The sequence below is a fragment of the Centruroides vittatus genome, unplaced genomic scaffold, assembly GCF_030686945.1.
Source record: "Centruroides vittatus isolate TY-2023 unplaced genomic scaffold, ASM3068694v2 contig_401, whole genome shotgun sequence".
Taxonomy (NCBI): Eukaryota; Metazoa; Arthropoda; class Arachnida; order Scorpiones; family Buthidae; genus Centruroides; species Centruroides vittatus.
This window is the reverse complement of record NW_027122216.1, coordinates 1426660-1440328: the sequence shown is the minus strand read 5'-3', so window position 1 is coordinate 1440328 and position 13669 is coordinate 1426660. Positions and strand designations below refer to the sequence as shown.

At 33.3% G+C, this 13669-nt stretch overlaps 2 protein-coding genes across 3 annotated transcripts in view; both read right to left on the bottom strand.

The window, feature by feature from the left end:
• LOC136976548 (membrane-associated tyrosine- and threonine-specific cdc2-inhibitory kinase-like) overlaps positions 1-3424 on the bottom strand; it is a 37751-nt gene extending 34327 nt beyond the window's left edge. Inside the window, exons 1-2 of the mRNA XM_067271881.1 lie at positions 3180-3424; positions 2958-3070 (exon numbers count right to left, since the gene is read on the bottom strand). Of these exons, the coding sequence (XP_067127982.1) occupies positions 2958-3029 (72 nt within the window). The 5' untranslated portion in view covers positions 3030-3070; positions 3180-3424. The remainder of the gene's footprint in view (positions 1-2957; positions 3071-3179) is intronic.
• Positions 3425-4152: 728 nt separating this feature from the next.
• On the bottom strand, positions 4153-6625 carry LOC136976577 (uncharacterized). Of its 2 annotated transcripts, XM_067271909.1 has the most exons (8): positions 6384-6625; positions 6221-6318; positions 6003-6150; positions 5800-5913; positions 5649-5726; positions 5237-5432; positions 4636-4922; positions 4153-4560 (listed from the first exon to the last, which is right to left on the bottom strand). In XM_067271909.1, the coding sequence occupies exons 1-8, from the start codon at positions 6586-6588 to the stop codon at positions 4223-4225; spliced, it is 1464 nt and encodes a 487-aa protein (XP_067128010.1). In that variant the 5' UTR covers positions 6589-6625; the 3' UTR covers positions 4153-4222. The 2 variants fall into 2 exon arrangements, with proteins under 2 accessions (XP_067128010.1, XP_067128008.1); XM_067271907.1 differs by having other exon boundaries at positions 4153-4922.
• Between the last annotated feature and the right edge of the window lie 7044 nt (positions 6626-13669).

Genomic DNA, 13669 nt, shown 5'->3' with positions numbered 1-13669 from the left:
TTTAAAAAAAATAATAATCAGCATTAAAAGTCAATTGCCACCAAAATTGTTTCAACAATTTTGATGGCAATCTGTGCAATCCATGAAATTCAACTTGTTTCCAGTTATCAGTTACTAAACATTTTGCTTATTTTGCTAGTGATAAATATAGTTGATAGTTACGAGCAATAATATTAAATGTTTATGTGCAGCTAATTTTGTGAAAATGAGGCTAAATAAAATAAATTAAATGTACACCTGAAACTGACAGTAAATAATCTTTACACCTATATCATCTCTTAGTTTAAGCTATTGCTGTATTAGCTATCAATCATCTTTAGTTCAAATTAATCATCATAAAGAAATCTTACTTTCATTAATTAATAAGTTAATTTATTATAAACTAACATTATCTGCAATTTGTAGTAATGCATCTTTATCTGATATATGAATAATATTTTTCTCTCTCAGTATTTTTATGTTTGAAATATAATTAAAAGCTGTCGTGTATTAAAACTGCTACATTCAATGATATAATATCAGTGACAATGACAATTTTATTTTCAGAAAGCATTCTTTTTTGTGTTTTTTTTATGTAGAATTACTTGGTTAACAAGTCCATGAGGTAATATACCTCATGGACTTGTTAACTGAGAGCCACAATATTGAATGCTACAAAACAGCAAGAGCAACCATGCTGTTGTATCATAACCATAAAATTATTTTTAGAAGTTTATTAAGGCAATTAAAACTTAAGAATGATTTAATTATTTACAACAATTTAATATATGCAACTGCATGAATATGATTTGTTAACTTACAGATAAAATCAATAAAGAAAAAAAAATTGATATGTTTCAGTTAACAGGAAGTCGGCCAATATGTACAGCAACAGGTAAGATTCAACCTCTAAATGGGGGTTTGACATCATCCTCAGAATTGTTAACCCTTTGTGAGATATTTGTCTCCAACAGTCAATTTTTAACACACATCAGTATATGCCTATTATAAATGCTTCAGATATAGACATGCGTTTTGGTGCTCACTATTGCTCACACCTTAGTACCCAAATGGGAGCATGCCCCCCACACTCCCTTAAAAAACTGTATAACATCCAAGTACTCCACAAACAGTCAAGTACGCTATTTGAAACTGGCACAGTCGCATAGGCTAAATTGGTAAATGCGATAGTCTTTTGCAATGGTCTTCTGACATCCCATTAACCAAAAAGTACCAAAAAATCTTAATTATGTACAGAGTTCACTTCCTCAATGCCATCATACAATGAAATTCAGGACTGAATGCCCATATTCAAATTTCACCAAAACTATCATTCTACATTAAAAAAACACAAAAAAAAATGCTTTCTGAAAATAAAATTGTCATTGTCACTGATATTATATCATTGAATGCAGCAGTTTTAATACACGACAGGTTTTAATTATATTTCAAACGAAAAAATAATTAAAAGTGAAAAATATAAATACATCTGGGGTATAGAATAAAATATTTGTTAAACTGGATGCTAAACATGTAAAACAAATCAAACATATAGACTAACAAGTAAACTAATTAATTTGAACTTGATATTTAAATATATTTATTATAATAGTGAAATAATGTATAGTTAATTTTTAGTTTGACAGTATTATTATATATTAAACTGTTTGAATTGTTTATGACTATTTCATATCATCATCCATGTTCTGTTTTGTAAAATGTGGAGAAGTACAGTTTTTGATATTTTCAATTCTGTTATTATACAAAAAACAATTTTCCAATAATTTTTAACAAATTCCGTAACAGCAGCAATATAAAAGAGGATAATAAAAGATATAAAAAAGAAATTTTCAACAGTGAAGCAACAATCAGAAAACAGATTATAGAGGTATCAACTGTAACAATCTACTTTGAATAAAATAATTATATCTGGTGTTTTCTCTTATACAAACCTCCTTTTGAAACTTACGAACTGTTTACTACAAACAATAACTTGTTTAAGAAATATTTGTGTTACATTTGGAAATAAATTTAAGAACATTCATTTTGATAATTTTCATTCACACGATAAGTCAGATTCCAGCAGACTGTCGAGCAATAAAATATTAATGTACACACACAAGAAAAATTTACAGCAAAAACCTTAAAAGTTGCAAGAAAGATTGCATCAATTAATCACACGATTTTTAAAATTGTTAGTGCGCCAGATATTCGGACACAGTACACGAATTGCCCGAAAAAATTTAACAGATTCACCGTAGAAATTTCATATTTTTAAGTAACAATATAACAGTTTATTTTGGAAGATAAATTATAGAAACTAGGAAAACCATGATATTTTGCCACTACAATTAAATTTTTGGGTTAATGTTATCCTAGGTATCGAGATGGAGGTTTGTCTCCAATCCAAGCAATCAGAAGAAAGAAAACAGTGGGGACGCACGTTCTAACCTAACCTAACCTAACCTATTCTAATAAATTACCATAATTATTAGACTAGGTTAGGTTAGGTTAAGTTAGAACATGCATCACCACTTTTCTTTCTTCTGATTGCTGGGATCAGAGATGAACCACCATCTCGATACCTAGGATAACATTAACCATTTTTTGTCATGTTTTCTTATTACGTCCAAATATCACAAAATAAAAAATATTACAATTATTAATTAATCATGATTCACCATTGTTAATAACTTGCAAATTTCAAAATTATGATTTAAATCATTTTAAAATTGTTTACAAATATTAATTTTCTAAAATTTAAAAAAAGTTTTATAAAGCTTAATAATCAAATCAAAGGGCAAAATATATGACTTTTCATCTAAAACACCAAAAATTAATAGAATAAAGTAACAAATCCTATTTGTCTTATTCTGTAATTGACACATTTTCTGAACACGTTTTCGTCAATTACAGACACAAATGAATAATTTAAATTTAAACGAAATAATTGTAAAAATGAATAATAATAAATTGACCTTTTTAGTTGAAAAAGTCTGGGGTTCGTTGAAAAAACGTGGAGTCGGTCGAGGAGACTTCAAAGTTGCCATTTGAAAAGAGATGTTTACTTGTCAATAACTAAAGGCTCTACCTGAAATTTTCATTTATATTTTATCCGATGCCGCATTTTAAAAGCGTTGACATTAAAAAAGATCAAGGTTTTTCGATTATATTACGTTCGAGAATTGTAGAGAACTTACCTTCGATCGTGGAAATTAATTGGTATAATTATAAAAACAATACCAACTTTCATTCGACTTCATAATTCGAATCAAAAGTTGACTTCGGCCGCCATTACGCTACATGTGACAGATCTTCTCATTGGTTCGAAAACTCGAAGCTCGTGTTACGTCATCGATATTTAATTTTAAATAAACACTTGCAAGTGTTACCGTATTATTTTGTCAAAATTTAAAGAATCTTCATTAATAATAATATTTCGAGTTTATATATTAACTTTGTTCAAAAAAATATTTTTATAAATTTGAATGGTCGAATCTAAACTATTCAAATTTACATTTATTTATAGATTGAGTGTCCGATTACTACTGTATTGTACCTGACATTCGAATTAGGTTAATAAATTAAACTCATATTAATAAATACTGTCATAATATAATAAATACACGAAAGAGGAACAATATACAACGAGGTATCGTTCTATTCGCGGAAGGCATTCGGATAACACTGAAAATAAAACCATTCTACGATAAAAGAAATTTTAAGTTAATCTTTGTGGATCTCGCTCTTTTTAATCGCCAAAAATAGTTTTATTAAATGAACTTCTATTTGCTTGCTGTGACAATTAAAATCACGACGGTATTGTAAGAGAAATGTTTAATTAACACATCAACGGCTGGATGTCTGCGACAGTATAGGCGCCACTCTGCTATTTTATTTAAAGATCCGGGTTCGAATCTCCACTTAAACGGTGAAAATCAGCCGGAATCGGCTTAAATTTCCACGATTCGTGTTGGTGACGGATTCCGTCATCCGGATGCTTCTAATTGCCTACTCAACTGAACTACGACAACACAGAAAAAGGCGAAAAGAGCAAGGTGTCTAAGATGGAATTTTAGAAGATATCGCAAAGCGTATTTCTATTTTCTGTATCTTGGGTATGCAATATTTTTAACTGTTAACTCCATTAAAACACATAGTAACAAATTAGAATTATAAAAATGAAAGTTTATTCAAATTAAATTTTTCTAAATAGATCTAATTTTGAAAGCGTATTGATTGTTTAAAGGTGAATTACACAGAAATACAGAATGGATAACGTTATAAAATTATAACACCAGATATGATTTGATGGAGAACTGCTATTTTTGATGTTAAAATAACGAAATTCGTTTCTTTCTTTTCTGTATCGGATATCGTTCTTATCTCTGTCTGATCTTATTTGGGCATATTTGTCTCCGTATTCGTATCCATCATTTTCGGAGTATTCCTCGGCCGAACCTGCGTCAATTTGATCAGTATCTGATGTATTATGAAAAAATGGTCTAATAAATTTGTTTTCGTATTTCATTTCTTGTGGTATTTCGTTTGTTTCAATATCAAAATCTTCCTTATCTAAATCTGAAAAAGTCACAGTACTTAAAGTTACTTTCTCATTAATCTTTACGCTGGTTGAAGATTTTATTTTTGTATTACCGTTTCTGTTAATTAATTTCAGGCAATTGTGTTTTACTAATTTTCCCGAAGGCCATGTTTTACCAATAATGTAAATATAATTTCTTTTAGTGGTGAACAGCAGTTCGGTTTCAGTTTGTTCTTTGGGACCAGGAATTGCAGAACAGTATGGAGGACACTGTTTATTTAATTTACTTATTTCTGATGGACCGTGCTCTGTCTTATTTTTGTATCTTGATGTCGTCACGTGTTCCATAGTTTTTTCATGAGGCCTTCTTGATTCAGTGAACGTAGTTTTTATGGTAGGAGTAGAAATGTAATATTAAATTGAGAACTTTTTGTATAAAATACGAATTATTTCAGTAGGAAGCTATATCAATCTATATCAACGGTTGCTTCGTCAAATCATTTTTACTTCATCAATTGCCATAGAAGACGATTTTTGGAAACTTTTTTCCCTCTTCAGTATGGCTCGTTGAAAAATGAGAAAAAAGTTCCCAAAACACGACTATGACAGTTGTTAAAATAAAGATAGTTTAATGTTGTGGACTTATGTTCTTCCTACAGAAATAATTCGTCACAATACAATGTGGCTCCAAAGCACGATAAAATGTAAATCTACCTTTTTGTGGTTGTTGGTATCAAAGTATTTCTGTAACCAATAGTACTAGATAAAGATTTTGTTGTTTCTGGTATTTTTTTCGTGACAAAATATTTCGAAGTTAATGCTTTAGTTGTAAAAAATTGCAATCGAGAGGATGTTTCTGTAGTAGGAATATATTTTTCTTTAGTTGCTTTACCCAATGGTGGTAAAGTACCTGAAAATATAATATAATTAAAATAATAATCTATAGCAATTTTAATGAGATAGATACTTTGTAACAAGAACAATGTATAGCATTTTCAGGCACTTTGCTACCGTTTACTAAAAATAGTAATAAAGTACCTGAAAATGCAATACATCGTTCTTGGTGCAGAGTCTTTAATTTTATTAAAAATAACAACACACGCATTATATATATGTATAACATTACCAGTGAATGGTCCTAAACCTCCTATGCCATCCGTTCCTTTATAACCTTCCATATTAATTTGATAATCTCGAAGATCATCTATAAATTAATTACAATAATTAAAATAATTTTTATCATTAATATCCTCAATTATATTTTATATTTTAACCACCCATTATTTCTGCTACAGTTTTCAAATGTTCGGGTAGAGGAGGATCTTCTTTATAATCAGGAGGAGCTGGTCTGTAAGCAGACTCTAATCCTTCATCGTACCAATATATACTGGCTAAATAATTTAAAAATTGTAATAATTTTAAATACTACATGTAATTCAATTTATTCAATTTTTGCAAGAATTTGATAATTAACACTTACTTTGCACGGGCTTCTTATAAAAATAACTATCACACAGACATATTAATGATGGTTTCTCTGCACACATCAACATACAATGAATTAACCAGCATTTTCTGTCAAAGGTATCACAATTTTTACCAGAAATATATTTAGGACACCTGCAAAACTGTGTTAAGATATTTATAGCAATAGTAAAATTAATTACGCCATATTGATTGAGAATGATAGAGAAATACCCCCATTATACTGCACACTCCTAACACACAGAACTTCCAAGAACGTTTATCAGTTGCGTTAAAATCAGGATAAACTTCGAAGTCAATGCAATTGTAAGCTGAAATGAAATGGTTAATCTATTACGTTTCATGCAAAATAGAAAGTATTATCCGCTACCCTTACCGTTTTGAATTCTTCTTAAAACAGCCACAGCTCTCATGAACATCAATGGAGAGAATGCTATCACTGGTTCAGTTAAATCATAACCGGCCTTACAGTCCATCACAATGCTAAGAGTATAAGCTAAATAATGTGACAATTCATCACTTTCGGATAAAGGTAAAAATATTGAAAAGAAGAGCAATGTATAACTCGTTATCAATGCCATGTATATCGTTTTTCACATTCAAAGCAAATGATCAACAATTGCGTTGTAACAATGAAGTATTAAATAATCACTAGGAAAACCAGCAGCAAGATAGCTGCTGGTTTTCCGTAAAATACATTGAATTTGCTGTTCTATTAGTTTTTTTAGATAAACGTGAGAGTTATTTTTATTGTCGGACCTACTATTAAAACTAGTTAAGTAACGCTGTATCAGCGTGTAGTCGGAACGACGCTGCTCGCACCTTTATTTTCTAGATTATGAGGGAAAAAAGAAACAAAGAATCATTCGTTCTCAACAATATATTTGGTTTCTATTAGATCATTTAAAGGTACAAATATAAGGTCAGAATAAGCCATTAATTAATTGCTATGCCAACGTCACGAAATTCTGTCTATCACTATGGGCCTTGAGCTTACAGATCGACTCGTAGCAATCTTCATTGTAACTCTTTCAAAATACTGAGTCAGTTATTATTTTCATTCGACTCAATGTAACATAGGTAAGACCGACAGATGTCTTTTTTTCCCCTATATCTATTTTAATTTTTGGAAGAATTAATCCCTGTGATTTACGTATAGTCATCGAGTATGCTAAGGTAACGGGAAACTACGAGATCGCAATATACTGCCATCGTTTGAAGAGCGTGTTATGGGGATTATTGGAAACAATTTACCATAGATGAAAGGTCCCCGATAGCTATCGAATTCCACTAAAATAAACAGAGGAAGAGCTGGAGGGCGAGCATTAGGAGCATATATAATGTAGCGTATAGTTCCTAATGAACTATTGACGAGACCTCCTTGCACCCATAAGTTGACTCTCGGCATGATTCTGGCATTAACTGAGAGATTCAAATACTTGGAGAGATCAAGAGCTGAGTCATCTTTGGACGAAAGCAGGGCAATATCTGGAGTGTTTTCAGATGCTATATAAGCAACAGGGTACCCAGTTGACTGCAAGTAGTCTTTGTTGCATTGTTTAACTTGCTCGTTTGTTGGATATAACCGTTTGCAACTGATCAAGCACATTTCTGGATAAATAGGCTTCATTTCTTGTCGTTAGAATGTTCAGATCTGTATCAGAGAAATCACCTGAAGCTAGATGTTGTAAGACATCTGTGAAGGAACTATCTGCGCTATTTTGTCTATGAGAATTACTAAGTTCAATGAACTTCTCAAAAGAATCAAATGCGAATGTAATGTAATGACCCAACAAGATAGGGACCTTGTTGGGACATTACGTTGTAAAAAACACTCGAGAAGAGAGGAGTATCTTTAACAGGAGGAAGCTGACGAAAATCATCAAACAAATAGACAAAGAATCCACCAAACGGCTCATCTTTCTCGAGGTATCTCCCTCAATCTTCTCTCGATCATGTAAAGCATTCTTGCACCAATCATTGACATTTCATCGATGATGATGAATTTGAGCGACTTCATCTCAGTCTGGAATCTCTGTGCAGCTTCTCCATTTAGAGATCGAAATTTCGTACTAACGATAGGAAGACGGAGAGAATGGATCGTAAGGCCATCAATATTGATCGCTGCTGCTCCACGTTTTAAAAAGAAAACTTTTTAAAACTTATTATTCTGTAAAGATTCTTTATATTTGTTGTTGTGTATCTAGTTGGCGATAACATTAACGTTTCAAAATTACTGTTTTAATGCTTGTCATATTTTCCGACCACTAGATGATACTTCTACACGTGTGTGCAGGAAGCGACTAACACTTGACTTCATGCATTCCTTGTGAACATTATAACTCTAGAATGAGTTGTCCGATCTTGATGAAATTTTCTAGGAGGACTCATCATCACTCAAGGATGAACTGATTAAAATTTCAACTCTCAAAAATGATCCATACTGAAAAAAAACGCTATCTCCAGTTCTACAAAAACGGATCATTTTTGAGAGTTGAAATTTTAATCATTTCATCCTTGAGTGACGATGAGTCGTCCTAGAAAATTTCATCAAGATCGGAAACTCATTCTAGAGTTATTTTGTTGACAAGGAATGCACGAAGTCAAGTATTAGTCGTCACTACGTTCCGACAATGAAGATATTTCTTTTCCAGTACATAGTAAATGATTAAAACTTTATAAATCGTTTTTATTTTACCTACATACAATTCATATCCTCCATCAATTTACATCATCTTGCCCCCGGGCCCATTGGCTGGCGATGCTCTTGTATACATGATATATTTGTGTTCAATGTGTTTTAAAAAGATTCGTGAGAATGAAAGTATCTCGGCGACGAATAAATTTCAGTATCTGCTCCACGTGGCCAGCACATTGATCGGGCAGGAACCCGCGATCCAAAAGCAACCCTCTGTTCGGTGGTTTTTCCTACTCGGCCGCAAATGACTCTCTTTAACTTGAACACTCATTTATAAAGTTGGTTTTGATGTTAGTATATGACTACTGAACATTTCCTTATCCGCAAAATCACTTAAGAAAGAAATAAATTCATTAAATTATTATAAATTATGATTGATTCGTACATAAACATGCAAACATTATGCCATCATACTGATATATTCAAATTTGAAAATTAATATTTCGATAATGAATTTCATCTTAAACTAATTAAATGAATTTAAGGAAATTTGTGATGATATAACTACGTATTATAAATGTTTCTGTAAAATAGATGCAAAATTGATATTCGAGTAATGCGGGTCGTAATGATTGCTTTCAATTTTTATATCAAAAGCAAGTGAATCTATAGGTATTTCGATCGATACATACTGTACAGTACATCTGTGGCAGTCTGCACGAGACAAGATGGAGGAAACTGCTTATATTGTCTTTTCAATCAGATATTTTCTTTGTCTTTATATTTTATGATATTGTCTTCGAAAGATGCGTATGCCGTCAACTGTCATCAGGCAAGAACCCTCGTCATCCAGCAAAATAAATTCGTATTTATTCATGCCAATTTTGTGCAATCAATGATAATAAACCATATTTTTACGCTTGCTATCGAATATTTTGGGACCGAAGATAACGTCATCCTCTGCAGCCCGATTATCAATACAGTAGAAAAAGATAATGCACATATTTTGACTGGAATCTTCTTTTGTATATCATTTGGTTCCTTCCTGATAATCCAAAACGGCAGAAAACAAAAATTGTCTCTTAATCTTAACCTATCCGAATACGAAGAACAGAAACAAAATCAAAGCTTCTATCGACGTTTCAGTCATTTCTTCATTGCGATCTTCTATTCCTTCGTGCTATTCTTGGTGACTTTCGTCACTTCTATTGTCATTTTGATGAGAGTAGAAATGGAATCAATTAATTTTACAGCTATCATTTTGTTCTGTCAATTCAAAATTAGCTCCATGTGTAAATCGACATTATTGATGTTGGTGGACCACAAACATATTTAGTATCCGTGTACTTCAGAGATTCAACGCTTTATCTGTACAACTACAACTACAAAATAAAATTCAAAATGGCGACACTCTCTACAAACAGGCAATGCGAGATTTGCGCATGCGTTGCTCGTTGGGAAGTTGGAAATGCCACGGGGGTACGCTAATGAAACAAGGTTGAAAACCGCTGATGTAGACTAATTACTGTCATTTTATTTTAATAGCTCAAAATTACCGAGCTTCATTTATCAGTTCACGCCTATTTTATAGTAATCATTAAAATATCCAATTTATTTTATGGTACATGAAAATATATCTGTGGAATTTACGGTATAAGAAGGTCATCTTTCTCTTAGAGTGTTCCTTCAAAAGGGGACTTGGCACGTGGGTGGCCACAGACTGTTAATATTGTAAAATTTTGACTAATAAGAAAAATAATCAAATAGAATATAGATGTAAAAGTAAACACTGCATTTCAAATTGTTAATTAAATAATATTAAATAATTAATGGCGGAGATATTGATTTTGTAGGTGAGTGGCACCACGAAGACTGTATTTTAATTGTACAAATTAAATTTATGCCATTTTATGAAGTAGGAAAAAACAACATTGTGTAGAATTTTTTATCTTTGTCATATCAAAGAATGACAATTTTTTTTTTAAATAAAATAAAATAGTTTTTAATTGTACAAGACAGAGCATCGTTAAGTCTTTAGATCAATTTTCACGATTATTTAAATTGGATCTCATTGATACAGAAAAACAAATCTATATTTTGCACAATTAAACTATTTACTCGATTATAATGTTAATTAATAATACAATTTACATAATTGTTGAGAATTTAATTGTTGATGCGATTTCGCTGCGAATAGTTACGATGAAGAATTTCTTCGTTTTTATTATTTTATTCGCATTTTTTCAAATTGGAGTTGATGCCAAAGGCATATTTTTAACCGGAAGAAGAAATAAACAGAAAGCAACGAATGAAAAACGTGTTAAAGGCGAGTTTCTTGTAATGAATAGTACTAAGAATTCAGAATCGAATAAGCCCCAAGACCAGTCCCAATTACAGGACTGGGGAAAGACCTATCTTCGCGTATTATACTACGTCATTGCAATCGAGGGAGTGATTTTAACAACGTGCGCTCTCGTCTACGTAATAACAAAATGTATTGGATCCTGCCAACGGCGTCTGGAGACGTGGGTGCGCGACGTTACATCGGCACACATCAATCGAGAAAAATTGAAGAGGTCACAATCTGAAAATATCGACGCATACAAACTTCTGTCGATGAATGAAGACAAATTTCCCATTCACGATAAAGATGACGCTCGAGTAATTTACTTAACACAACCAATGTTATCGCAAGATTACGAGACGAAAGAAAAATTGGAGAAACAAGTGGATACGAAAGATACTCCCACTTCGGACTATCCTATCAACTCAAACGTTTATTCAGATAATAGGAAGAAAGAGGAAGGAGCCAAATCGAAAATGCTCAATTTACTATCCTCTTTAAAGAAACTATCGATACCGGATTTGAAACAACAATCTGAACGTTTGTCTTTGTTCAGAAACAGGAAGAAATATGAACGTATTCCAACTTGTGATTACGAGAAGAACGAGTCCACAGATGAGTTACCATCGTCTTTCACGGATTACTTCGAAGAGAATCTTGTGGACAAGTCGAATATGTCGGACTATTACCGGAATATGATGAAGATGAAGCAGTCGAGAAGAGCATAGTGCTAAAGATTGCACGTCCTACATGAATGAACTTTACAAAGTTTTATCCGAGAAGAGCGTAGTAGGAATGCGTGTGGATGAAACTTTAGGGAACTCGAAGAGTAACAAAATTGACAAAAGTTCTGATAAAGTTAGACTGGATACACTTCGAATTCCCGTGCGTAGGTGTTTTCTTAAAGAGGAAGACGAAGCAATTGAATCATTTCTGAAATCAATCTCGGAAGATTCTGCAAAGCTAATTGATGAAGATGCTTCTTCTGCCGAAGAAAATATTTTATAAACGTTAATTTCTTCTGTATGAAATATCGTTTAAAAATAAACTATTTTAAAAGTTATCAAAAATTTTAGTATTTGCTTAATTCTGTTTTCCGTTAATAGGACTAATGCACATACACACTGCAGTAGGCTCCACGAAGAGGTCATGTCAAACCCCTACTATCAACGGTCTTAGGTCCGTTACTTCTTCTCTCGGTGGTGCGGTTGATCAGTCAGACGATCATAAAGTTTGATTCAAAATATATACATTTAATCTTCAAACACAATATATATGTTACCGGCAAAACCCGATTTTACGCCAAACTAGTTTAGAATTGTTATTCAAGTATATTAATGGTTAAAATAAAATTAAAAGGCAATGAATTAGATGAACAATATTTATTCAAACATAGTCTACTTAATGATTATAGTAATTTATTAGATAGGTTAGGTTAGGTTAGAACGCGCGTCCCCACTGTTTCCTGTCTTCCGATTGCTGGAATCGGAGACGAGCCGCCACCGGGGACGCACGTTCTAACCTAACCTATTCTAATAATTTGGTTGCTAATAATTATGGTAATTTATTACAATAGGTTTTTTTTAAAACTCTTTCCGCCCTGTGGGCACTAAGAGGGCCTCTTTTAGTAGGCCCATTATGTGTTCGGCCAGGCCCACGAATGGAGCTACCGGGTGGTGAGAGACGGGGCCCGACATATCCGAACGGACCCCCCCCAAAAATTCCTTGGGATTATTCGACCCGTTCGGATTCGATCCCGGGTCCCCCAGAGCGGTAGCCTCTGGGGGACCTTGACCGCTCGGCCATCCGGCTGTCTTGTATTACAATAGGTTAGGTTAGGTGAGAACGCACATCTCCACTGTTCCCTGTCCTCTGATTGCTGGAATAGGAGACGAGCCGCCAGTTTCGATACCTACGTAACATTAACCCCGTTTCTTTTATAATTATTTATTCAAACATAGTGTACTTATTGTTCTTCTAATTGATTGCCTTTTAATTTTATTTTAACCATTAATATACTTGAATATTAATTCTGAACTAGTTTGGCCTGACACGCTTACGCCAAACTAGTTTGGCGTAAAATCGGGTTTTGCCGGTAACATATACAACGGTACACAAAGAAATTTTCGCGACGTGTTGTAGATGCACGTGTTCACCAGGAGAATCAGTACAAAAAACACTTTCCCGCCAGAGTTCAGCGAATGTTGCCAGTCCTCGCGTTATTTCATTTATTTTATCGCTCAGTGTTCGCATTTTATCGCTTAGTATTGTCATGCTAACCACATCATAGGCAGGAGCACCTCCAATGGTGTGATCAATGACGGACCTGGATGCAGGAATGGCATCACATCGTCTTTTCAGACGAATCATGCTTCTGTTTAGAGCACCACGATGGCCGCGTCCATTTGGCGGCATCATGGAGAACGCACATTGCCAGCATGCATTCGACATCGTCATACTGACCCATCATCTGGAGTGATAGTATGGGGTGCCATTGGATACACCTCTCGATCACTTTTTGTTTGCATTCCCAGCACTTTGAACAGCAGCCGTTACATTTGTGACGTGGCTCTGACATTTCGAGGCCTCCGTAACGCTACGTTTCAGCAGGACAATGCACGACCACAGGCTGTGTTGTCTGTATTGTATTGTCTGCCTGTATTGTCCTGACCTTCCTTGA

Excerpts from the sequence above, each read along its gene's own strand:
- LOC136976577 (XM_067271907.1), bottom strand. The coding sequence starts at position 6,588 with ATGGCATTGATAACGAGTTATACATTGCTCTTCTTTTCAATATTTTTA. Across the intron at positions 5,433-5,648 it reads AGGTTTAGGACCATTCACTG|GTACTTTACCACCATTGGGT; the intron begins GTAATGTTATAC and ends TTATATTTTCAG. Across the intron at positions 4,923-5,236 it reads ATACCAACAACCACAAAAAG|TCCTACCATAAAAACTACGT; the intron begins GTAGATTTACAT and ends TTACATTTCTAC.